The sequence below is a fragment of the Gymnoscopelus microlampas genome (assembly GCF_963454915.1).
Source record: "Gymnoscopelus microlampas genome assembly, chromosome: 7".
In the NCBI taxonomy this organism is placed as follows: Eukaryota; Metazoa; Chordata; class Actinopteri; order Myctophiformes; family Myctophidae; genus Gymnoscopelus; species Gymnoscopelus microlampas.
Genome location: NC_139944.1, coordinates 36,431,603 through 36,444,102, shown reverse-complemented (window position 1 = coordinate 36,444,102; position 12,500 = coordinate 36,431,603). Strand labels below are relative to the sequence as shown.

Here is a 12,500-nt window from a genome sequence, read left to right as displayed (position 1 = left end):
TGTTTCTGTAATCAAAGTCTTATCTTCTTATCACCATGTTAGTGTATAAAATTGTCAGACGAAAATCTTTTTTAAAAATACAATTACAGTACATTCACAGTAATGGCTGTCACTCGTGGAATGTGGAGGAAAGTGGCATGGACAATGGAAGAATTGCGGCAGGAGGAGGAGTGAATGTGTACTCAGGCTAATTAAGAGTGTTATGACACAGCAGAGCAGCAACTGGAAAGGGTGGACGTGACAAGACGAGGGGGAGAAGGAGAGGAAGGGTGGTACAAGAGAGAGGAGAGTGGTGGGAACAGGCCCTGGACGTTCCTCTCTCTGGGAGAAGGCTGGGTAATGGAGGGTGGCTCCTCCATAGACATAGAACCACTAGAGTGTGTCAGCACAATATCCACATGAAAATGACTTCTGTCTCCATGACAATACCACGTAATTTCTGATAATCAAATGCTGCCTGTGGCTCCCATCACATGCTACTCGTGCAGGCACATAAACAATGTGCATAACATGTTCAGACCATTTCTAGTCACAGTAGGTCTACAGCGGTGGAACCCCCTGGGAGGTCCTGTGTCGTTGGGAACTCTCGTCTCTTGTTAGTCACTACATGACTCCCGTCTTTGATCAGCTCAGCTGACTCCTAAGCTCAGCTTAGTGCTGCAGGGGTCTGGAAAATATGGGGAGAGGGAGAGAGGAGAGACCAATGGAGAGAGAGAAATAGAGAGAGGGGGGAAGAGAGAGAGAGAGAGAGAGAGAGAGAGAGAGAGAGAGAGAGAGAGAGAGTGGGAAAGTGGGTACCCACTGAACCATGCCTCGTTTGGTGAGAAGTTTGGTTGGTGGAACTGGAAAGGGGTGGGTGGATCATGGTGGAGTATGATAAGTAGGTCTGAAGGTCAACAGGTGGAGACCTGGGTGGAGAGGAGGGAGGTGGATGGTCTGTGTGCTCACACGGTTCATGACCACCATCACCGGGAAGTTCTGACCTGACAACTGAGCTGAAGCGAGGCATGAAACAGAGGTCGGCTAATAGTCAGGTTTAGAAAACACAGGGATGAAAGACTTCACAGAAATCTCTCTGTCTCTGTGTCATTACAAGCCCAAGACTTTTAAACATTTTTAGAAATGGTAATTACTAAATGTGGCAATTAGGACATCAGTCAACAACAATAACCCCAGTGGCCATTCATGTCTCAAAATAGCTTCTTTTTTGTGTCTCACAGCACTCGATGTTGCTCTCTACATTAGGGAAGAGAAACACTGTTTAACTGCTTAATGAGCAGAGCCAACAGTCTCTTCAGAACCACTTGAGCTTGACCACAAGAACTCTCCTTGGGGCCCAGACATACATTATTCATTTCCTGCTTAGTTAGCATTCATTCAGATGTGCTATCTTCTCTGCACTCTGTCAGGATGAAGAGACACGAGAACAAATGGCTCAATGTAAATGGCAATTAACTTGGGACACTGTACAAACGCAGGGAATTCATCTAACTCATATGTGTATACATATTCAGACATCACTTGAAACTGATGTGGAGAAAAAAATAGCATAATACAATAAGGGCTTGGCTTGTAAAACATTGATCGAACATCGTTTTGGATCATAACATGTTGCTTTTTTGTCCCGAGTTCACAAAAAAAATACCCTTGTGTTATTAGTCTTATCACTTTGGCTTTTTTTGAGTGCACAAATGCTTAAGCCTTTTGCCAAAAGGCGTTCACTTCCCCTGTCTTTAGTGTGGAATCTCTAAGCACACATTCTCCCACTGTCCCCACATGTCCCATTGACGAAGCCTTGAAAAACATTGGAAATATTATAAATATATTGCTACGCTTTTTGTCATTGATTGTTAATTTCAGTGACTCTATCCCTTTCTTTAGCTTCTAATTCATAGAAAAAATACTGTTAGTAGTCAAGTTATTAATTGTGAATGAATTATCATGACTAAATACTACATTGGGTTGGGGCAAGAAGTATTGATTGATATTGCTGAAAAGGTTTGAGCTACCCTGGTTTAGAAGATAACAAGCTAGTATGTTTTTCATGCACGCACGCATGCACACACACACACACACACACACACACACACACACACACACACACACACACACACACACACACACACACACACACACACACACACACACACACACACACACACACTCCGGCAGTGGAGGCAGTGGAGGCAACTACTGTATGCTACTATGCTGTATATTCTTTTCTCAAGGACACTTGTTCACCTGTGGATCAAACTGAACACTCTCCGGTTCCCAGCCACTGCCACCCCAATCTCTACAAAATGTCAGCTGGCGTAACCCAAAGTCAGACACTGGTTATTACCAGCTACCCATGGTTCCTGAATGTACAATGAGATAGACGCAGGATAAATCTCCTCCATGTTTACATGTCCACATGTGCTTCAGTGTAACCCTGACAACTGACTAATCTGATAGGCTGACGCCTTAATCATGTGTGTGTGGTTAGGAGTCTGTGCTGCTAACCACATTTGCTGGTTTCCTGTTTTGGAAAGCCAAAATCAAAGAGATAAGACCTGAGAACACTGAAAGGGTGTATCTACATTGGCGGTGTTGGTGGTGCAGTTGGGGGTGCATGGTTTCAATGACAGCAGTGAGAACTTTGGAGAAAGTCCAACGAGGATGCATGTTGACCAACTGAACACAAAGCAGCCTGCAGGGACAAAAAGCAGAGATAATGTGGTGCAGTCCAATCATCTCCAGCAGCTTCCCACATAACTGGTAAAGAAAACTGAATCAACTTAAATGCAAATTCAATAACTCGCAAATAAAACAACTTAAAGGACAACTTCACCCATTTTCAACCTATCTTCATATAATTGGTCCTCACTAATGCTCATGATAAAATGTAAAAGAAATTCCTACTCGGTCTGTGTCTCAGAGGAGGGCTGTGGACACTTCAGAAACCCGACTGCCTGTGAAATCATCATCAGGCAGGTTTTTTTTATTTTATTAACGCAAGAACAATGACTTGTATTATAGCATGCTAACTTTCCACGAATAGAAGGCTTGCAGTTTCTATTAGCTTGGATTCACCATCGATGATGTCACTGGTAGGCGGGTTTCTGAACTGTCCACAGCCCTCGACTGAGACACAGATGGGGTACAAGAAAATGGTACCATGTTATAATGAGCATTAGTGAGGACCAATTATATGAGGATAGGTTGAAAATGGCTGAAATTGTCCTTTAACAATAATGTGTGTGGTTATTAGAGTTTGTTTGTTATGTATGTATAATATAATAAACAAACCAGATGAATAAACCAAAAATAAAAGTTACCATACAGTATATGCTGTATCAATGTGTGGCTGCTGGGGTGGCCATCACAGTCTCGATAATGTATTGCATACACTGTTTCTCTCTTTTCTAAGTAGAGACCTTGAACCATGAAAGAGTTCTTGTTCAAAAAGCAGTATGACTGTCTGTCTCCAGATAAAATGTTCTTTTTAAACTTTGATGAATTAAACATCCATAATGTATTGCATTATGGAGATGTTGAATACAATTGTTAAATGAAATGTAACCGTTTGTATTGTTTATTGTAAATAAGTTCCTATATACCAGTGGTAGGCAAAAGGCGGCCGTGGGCCAGAACTGGCCAAAATGTACAATATTTCACCTACAGTCCCACATAGGTAGGATATGGATAGCAATGGCTTTGCACTGATGAAATCGGGTAGGATGAACCCATAGTTCTATCTACATTCTTTGAATGTTATATTTTCACTTTCAACTATTCTCTTTAGACTTTTGGATGAAAAACTTCTCTCCCGTTTTAAAAACAACTTTGTTTCACATGTCTTAAACAATACACTGTTTCTCTCTTTTCTAAGTAGAGACCTTGAACCATGAAAGAGCTTTTGTTCAAAAGGGAGTATGACTGTCTGTCTCCAGATAACATTTTAAAAGATAAATGGCTTTTTTTTTTAAAACCTTGATGAACTATATATCCTGTGTTACATTCAAGGACGGAGCCTGCACTAAATTATTACACAAAAATGCATGTATGCACCTGTGACATTTGATTCCACATGCTTTACTATCAGTTATTATACCAGACAAATCGTTATTTATTAACTTTTGAAGCAATATAATTATTATTGTATATAAAGTGGTTTGTCGCATGTTCCGGGTCCTAAATGTGTTCTAGCCCATCTAATGGCTTATAAAAAATTGGCCAGAGGCTAAACCTACTTACCGACCTCTGCTGTATACACATACTGTAGGGATGAGTTCCACAACATTATAAAAAGGTGTCAGCTATACCAGACTTTTCATGACACTAATTGAGGCTTCTTTGTTGAAATGCATAAGCCTGATTTCCAACATAAAATAAAAATGGTAAACTGAGGTCTCTATTATTAATGCTTTTGGTGCGCTGCTTTTCCAATTGTTCCAATCAATTCAGGAATTGCACAAATCGCAATGCAAAATAAAATAGCTTCCTCAATGTTATGTGGGTCATTTCAGTTTACCATACTGGTGGTCACTGCCTTTCCCAGGGCATGAATGGACTCATGTTACTGACCTGTGGTGAGCTGCAGATAGCCCCGCAGCCAAATGTTGTTATAAATCTAAATTAGAAACCTCTCCAGAGGCCCTGTTGAAGCACCCACCATCACCACCGCCCCTCGCTCACTGCTGGAGGACCTGACCACTTGTTTTTCTTCGCTTTCCTTTCCTCTCAGCTGACCTGTGTTCTTAACCACACCTCCCCCCCTGAACATCAAGTCACTAATTAGACACTGAGCACAGCAAAGTTACCATAACGGTACTTAACCGCACTACCATCTCTATAGAGAGAAGGCAGATGTTCAAATCGATCATAGGAAACGTGACACATGGGGCTCAAGCATGATGTTCCCAGTCTGCAGCCCCATCCCCCACCCCCCATGTATGCATATAGCCTCTTTTCTGAGTGTCATCATCCATATATGGGGGTTTAACATGCTTTGATAAGTGGGGTCACATGCATGCTCACATGGCCTCCTGATGTTTTCCGAGTTCAACTTTGAACTGGGAAAGAACAAAAAGTAGAAGAAATCAGTTGAGACAGGGGCGAGAATGGAAACATGCGTGGAGAAACATGCCTGAGTGAAAATCTGGACCCGTACAGGTCCATGTTTATACACTTAAATTAGCACAAGTCTAAAAACGTCTGTGAGATTATAGGTAAGAGCATCTTTGTTCTCTGTGAGTGTGTGCGTGTGTGTGTGTGTGTGTGTGCGTGCGTTTGTGTGTACAGGGTGGGGGTGAGACATGTCTCTTACTGATGTGAGAAAACGGCCATTTCTCTAACAGTGTGTTGACGGCCTAATTGTCAAAGGGGAATCATTGAATTAGGGCTGAAGTGAATTGAAGATAATTGAATCAATCTGAAGGAAGTTTGGACACTTCTTGCATTGCAACTGTGGGAAATGTTGCGTTTAGCACTAAAGAGACTTGAACAACTGGAATGTGTCCGCATTTATAGCTTATGAGAAGGTACAATTGAAGCAAAATGTGAAGTCCTTCCCTCTCTATGACACCCCACCCCACCCGACCACAGCAACCACCCACCCACCCAACCACCCATACACACACACACACACACACACACACACACACACACACACACACACACACACACACACACACACACACACACACACACACACACACACACACACACACACACACACACACACACACACACACACACACACACACACACACACACACACACACACTTTTACCTTCGCTCTCTCTCTCTTACTTTCTCTCTCCCACTCCAGAGGATTCAATTGTTGGGGTTGCCATGGTAATGGGGGGGACCTTCCCCGGCGGCCCATAATTTCCAGAGTGCCTGTCTGGGGTTGACACGTCCTTTTCACGCCGTCATTGTTTAGATGCTGATTTATGTGTGTTTGTTGCACTTTACAGCCATCAGGGAGAAGGCGGCAAATTTTTAAAGGGTCGTTGGACCAACATATTTTACCTGAGAAAACCACCTATATTCTAGTCTTATTGACAGGAACATTAGAACATATTAATAGAAATGTGATAGCTTATGTGCCTATCATATAATTACATTTTCCTTAAAAGGTCTCTAAAGATCTGTGGAAAAAAAGAGATATTGAATGAGATATGATTTGCATGTTTCTAAATATGGGCCCTGTCCTATTTTGACTTCACCTATGATCCTTACCTAATCCCTTCCATTACTTCAAACCACTCTTTTGAACCCACCCTTATTTCCTCAGCAAGTCCCTTCCCTTTCTTCTCCCATTGGGCGTTCCTAGAAGAGATTTGTCCAATCACAAGCTGGCCCTTTACTCCATCTGGCCTCGACCTGTTAGGGGGGCTTTTTGTGTTCATTTTTTTCCTAACTCTTTTTTTGCTTCCACGCCTCATTCAGCCACTTGAGCCTGGAGCAGATGGAGAGATTGTAGTGGAGGAAGAACACACAGAGAGAGAAAGAGAGAGAGAGAGAGAGTAAGAGAGAGAGAGAGAGAGAGAGAGAAGAGAAGAGAGAGAGAGAGAGAGAGAGAGAGAGAGAGAGAGAGAGAGAGAGACACACACACACACAGAGAGAGAGACAGACTGGAAGAAGCCATGCAGAGAGTGAGGCAGCCCAGCTTCGGAGCCTGACAAACCAACCACAGCGGCCAAGCAGAACACCCCACTTCCACAGAGCACCATCAGTCCGGGACTCACACGAGACAACTTCGCAAGAGACCCCTACAGCACAGAACCCTAAATCACTCAGGACGTGGAGACAGACAGAGACACAGACAGACAGAGGGGGAAACCTCCAGATGAGAGCGAGACAACAGAGACAGAGAGAGATGCTCAGAGGGACCAGATAGGGAACAGAGAGGAGAACTCCTGCCAGGATTCCTACAGGTGTTCCCGAAGAAGGCTCCGGACAAAGGATATAAAGTTTTATAAAGGAAAGACAGAGAGTGACAAACAACAGTAATAGGGAGAGGGAGAGAGAGAGAGAGGGAAAACAAACATTGATACAAAAAAGATAGCTAGACAAGGATGGCCAACTCAGGTCTACAGTTACTGGGATATTTCCTGGCACTGGGCGGTTGGATAGGCATCATCTCCACTGTGGCCTTGCCACAGTGGAAGCAGTCCTCGTATGCAGGGGATGCCATCATCACAGCTGTCGGTCTGTATGAGGGGCTATGGATGAGCTGTGCGTCGCAGAGTACGGGGCAGGTGCAGTGCAAGATCTTTGATTCCATGCTCTCGTTGGACAGTGAGTACAATGACTCTACCACTGATGTCTTCAGCGTCACTTTACACTCAACTTTCTAACCATACTTATAGTTTAGGGGCTTCAGTAGTTTGATATAGTCTACACCTTTTTCAGTTTGTTTGACTGATGCCCCTGTTCTTAGAGCTGGCAATTTTTGCACCCTTTCCAAATGTCCTTTTTTGCCTTGCATTTAAAGTAAAACTTTCTGTTATTGTTTCAGTTACCTTGTTCTATATTTTTCAGTGATGCTTTTAAAAGAAACTCTTTCTTAAAGAATCTTCTATACTGTGGAAATTCTAGTATGATTCATCACAAAATATTTTTGTATGTGATGACAGAGAACGAGTAGAAACTTATTTACTTGTGTGATGCAGTGCTTGTCTGAAAACAAAGGCTTTCCGAGAGCTACACTTATGTATGGCCCTGCTTTAATTAAAAAGTTATTACAGTTGAGTTGACCCCATTCATCAGGCCAAATGTTTGAATCAGCAGCAGAATGTGAAAACAGAAGAAAAACAACTCCCTAATTCCCTGCTATCCGCAACACATTAACTTCAGCAGCATAAATCTCACTTAGAAATGCTGCTGCTAGCATGTTTAATGAAATTGTCGCCTCAAAACTCATCATCAAAACATCATCATCAAACTGAATGTATGAAGAGCGGATTGGGGCTGGATGTGGGGGAGGGGGAGGGCGAGGAATGCGGGGTTCAGACATAAATTAGCCCTCAATATGAGCCTTCTGTCATCTCCGATCAGTAAGTCAGTCCTACCGACTCATAATTAATGACACGCAGATTACATGAATCCCTCTATACACTGTCTGCCTGAATCATTGCATTAGGCTCTCTAATGAAAGACTACGGGGGGTAGACCCAGACAAAAAGCAATTTCCAGAACACAATTCAAAGCTGACTGTTAAAAGTTTTGTCTGTTTTTCTCTGCGGTCTGTTTAAGAAACGTTCATGCGCATGGTTAATCCACAGTCTCAGATGGAACAACAGGGGAGTGAGTGAGGCAAACATTATGGTGTCTCAGTGACTCATTATATCAAAACATTTTTCCTGTGGCTTTTCTATGTGAAGGGATGCATGTGCCGATCTGCGTTCTCTTTCGGCTCATCCCAGTAATAAGAACAGCGTATTGTCCTGGTGGATGAATAGGCGTTCTTTCTGAGAAGAAAAGAGCAGTGTTGAGACAAACACCAGAGATATTCCCAGAATGTGCGCTGTCTTCCCCACATGTGGGCATTGTTCCATTCGTCCAGTAACACACCCAGTGAGTGTATAGATTGAGTTTAAAGGCGAGCACAGAGCCACTCTCTGATAGCAAACACATACAAATAACACAGCATCAATGCAAAGGAACCCAACGTTCTGCTTGTGGTGAGGCAGACTGTAGGGAAAAAAATACTGAGGCACTCCGTCTTCAGGTTAAAAGTTATTTACAGATGAGCAAGGCAACAGCTGACCGACGCGTTTCGACACTTGGGTCTTCAACAGGGTCTCTTCCTTTTTCTGGTTTTAACACTGCATCAATGCTCTTATCTAGCATGTAGACAAAGCACACATTTTAGAATCCTCTATTATGTTGACCTAAACGTAGTGATGATTGAAAGGGTAGCTGTTCTCTCCTCTTTAGCAGGATGTATTCTAGCTGATGGCTGGGAGGTAGCTTCAATTAAATTCACTTAATCTTGAGCAAGGCATAAAACAAAGCACTGCCCTGCAGGTGATCCTTTATCACAACTTCTGGATACCTGGTACAAAACAACTCTTAATATCTTTTCTGCATGAACGATGAACTGAAAAGCTAGTCGGTCAGGATGAACATTCAGAACTTTCCTCAGGTGATGCACCAGACATATATAAGCACTACACAGTGAGATCACATCGTCATCTGATCATGCAAGAGGCAGCAGACCATCTGACTGTCCTCACTGAACATCTCCCCCAGTGCTAGTTTGCTCCAGCCACTGGACCAGCAGCAACGCTGTGTTTCAATTCTAAACAAACTTCTTCTCCTTGGCTAACTCCACAGCAGGAGCAACATGTGATAGGGCCTGTGTGATTGTAGAATTGCTCACCAGACTGTGTTGGGCTCTGCTAGGACAGTCAAACAGCAGTGGTGGAAACTGTTAGATGTTCTGTAGGTTTGGTTAACATTGCAGACATGTAATACCTTACATGGATGCGGGAGCTCGCTGCTTCTATTGTTGGAAGCAATGTTGTAAGATGACTCTCGGTGTGTGAGTGGTGCTGAAGGGACAGTTCTTCTTGCCTATTTCAGGGCCAGAGGTACTGCTTTGTGTGGGGGATGCATTGACCCATCCCTGGAAATATAGATGTTCTTCGTGATGTGGTAGCAATTTACATCACCTGGGATTGTTCTGTACACTGTAAAATGTAAAATGAGTGTTCATTCAAGTCTGAGAGTGTGTACAAATGGAACCAAATGGACCATTACAACATTGGTGATTACACTGGTGTCAACTGCTAAAGATTTCCGGCTCGTCCATTTTGTCATAAGTGAAGCTCAAAGACGAGTCTTTGCATGTCAACATCATGTTCTGCTGTGCGTTGACTAAGTAAGTAGGGATTCTGCTTGCTGAGTTTCAAGTGAGATTCACTGCTGCCCTGGTACTTTACCCTGTATTGTTTAATATCATTATGGTGCATGAGTGCCAGGTTGGAGTTAGTTGTTTTACAAGCTGGAAGAAGTTGAGGTCCTCTGCTCACAATGGCAGCCTTCTCATTGCCTGTTCCCCTGCTCTATAGTGAGGTCACCAGCGAGGACAAAAGCAGTTATGTAGTACCTCTGGGGTGGCCTGGCAGCCACCTGCTGGCCTGGCTGGCACACACTGTTCCGTTCTCCGTTCCTTTCTTTGTTTTCCAGCACAAAATTCAATCAGAGCCGTTTACAATGCACCCCTGCACACCTCACGTGAGGTACATAAGAGGAAATCTGTTCATTGTGCAGGACATCCGTTTTGTATCAATTGATTTAAGTGTAGTAAATGCACTAATGGGCATACAGTAGAAGGTCTCATGTTTGGAGTGGGCAAGCAGATATTACGTATGAAAGAGTCACGAGTGACCTCACAATGGAACTCTTACAATGCCCACACACACACACGCACACGCACACACACACACACACACACACACACACACACACACACACACACACACACACACACACACACACACACACACACACACACACACACACACACACACACACACACACACACACACACACACACACACACACACACACACCTCATTGAAATCTTGTGGCTGGCACTGCCAACTTGGCAGTGCCAGAGAGAGTATAGTGATTGAGCCAACCTACCCCCATCTCCTCTCTCTACCCTGCTGTTGACCCCATAGGCCCTCACACACCCTTTTGGCTTGTCGGTGGCTGTGCTGGTCAGAATGGTGTCATTTAGCGCCAGTCCAAGCACCCCACTCACTTAGAATAGAGGAAGAATGGCCAGCGTAGATGAAAGTAAAATAAAATGAAACCTTGCTCTGTTAAAAAACATTAAAATCGTCGATCAAAAGGAACAGTCAGTACATAAATCACACTTCAAAAGACTGTCCCATTCCATTCCCCATCACTGTGCCCCTTTAGATCATCTTGTGAAATGGAACTTTATTGCCAACTATGAATGCCTGTGTGTGTATTTCTGACACAATGACATATGGTGACTTTAGCTCTTGGGGCACTCTATTCTTCAAAATGTGTATTTGAAGTGATTTCTTTCCCATACGACCATAATGTCATTCTTACATTCTATACCGTTCTGTTTTATTCGATTCTACTTTATTCAATTATATGAGCCCACATTCAGTTTTGTTGTATGTAGCTTTGAGTTATGTCATGTTGAACACCTTCCTTTCTGTTGTAAATACATGTTGTGGTTTTTATTTTTAAGATATTGTCCTGTGCTGACAAACATAGTGGGAATAGCCCTTTCACCAGCATATAAGGTGTCTCTGTTAGACAGCCAAATCCGATTGCTGGAATATTTTGGAACTTTGCACGATACCGAGACTTTATTATAATGCCTTCACAAGTGGCAAAATGCAAAAAGTTCCTACTATCGGCGCTGTGACATTATTGTGATGCCCTAGCTTGACATTAGCATCAACACATCCCCTTGCCTGTGTGGCTGTGTTTGAAGCAATAATGTCTGATCGCCGTGGCGACAGCCCTGTGAAAACAATCCAGCTTTGTGACAAGGCTACACTAATCCCACTGTGTGAAACATGTAAAGCAGTCCTCCTACAGCTGCTCTCCGAGAGAGAGAGTTGTGTGCTTTATCTGTGTCGTTTCCTCCCACAGAAGTTGTGTATGTGTGTCTGCGCGCACGTGCGCGTTCGTTCATGTTGGTGTTTATTTATGTGCACATTTGTTTTGTATACTGTGTGTGTGTGTGTGTGTGTGTGTGTGTGTGTGTGTGTGTGTGTGTGTGTGTGTGTGTGTGTGTGTGTGTGTGTGTGTGTGTGTGTGTGTGTGTGCGTGTGTGTGTGCGCGCGTGTGTGTGTGTGTGTGTGTGTGTGTGTGTGTGTGTGTGTGTGTGTGCGCGCGTGCATGCGTGCGTGCGTGCGTGCGTGCGTGTGTGTGCGTGCATGTGTCTGTGTGTGTGTGTGTGTGTGTGTGCGTGTGTGTACATGCATTGTGTTTATATGTGCATGTGTAAATATGTGCATGTGTAAATATGTAAAATGTCCTTCCCACTGAGTTATGTGTATACTGAGGCCCGTGTGGGTTACACACAGAATTCTGAAGAGCAAAACCACTGCAGAATGATTAGGAATGGTCTGGAGATGATCTTGAAAATCGTTTCAGGGTCCAGAGCGTGGCCAAGTTACCTCTGGGCTAAAGAGTTACCCCATCTTGCAAAATAGGACAGTGGTGGACAGTCCTTAATGGGTTTTGTGGTCTCCTTTCAATCCCACTTGGCTTGAACAGCTTCATTCCCTCATGATGATGTGTTTTCATGTGAAACAATGTTCATTTTATTTCACATGAGAGTAAAAGGCAGTTTGTTTGTCTTCTCGTCTTCTCTCGCACTTTCATTCCTTTCCTTTTCTTGTCCCCCGTCCTGTCTTGTCGCTTCCATGTCCGTTCCTCATATCTCTTGTGTTCTATTATTATCACCCCCCCCTCCCCCCTCGCTTCCTCTACTCTGCTCCTCTTTTCCT

At 43.5% G+C, this 12,500-nt stretch overlaps 1 protein-coding gene across 3 annotated transcripts in view; it reads left to right on the top strand.

Moving 5' to 3' along the window:
- The first annotated feature begins 6,465 nt into the window (after window positions 1–6,465).
- The window catches only part of cldn19 (claudin 19), a 12,160-nt gene continuing 6,125 nt past the window's right edge, over window positions 6,466–12,500 (top strand). For 2 of the 3 annotated variants that reach the window (XM_084063267.1, XM_084063268.1), the window contains exon 1: window positions 6,466–7,287. In XM_084063267.1, the coding sequence (XP_083919393.1) occupies window positions 7,065–7,287 (223 nt within the window). In that variant the 5' untranslated portion in view covers window positions 6,466–7,064. The remainder of the gene's footprint in view (window positions 7,288–12,500) is intronic. The other variant, XM_084063266.1, reaches the window with a different exon arrangement.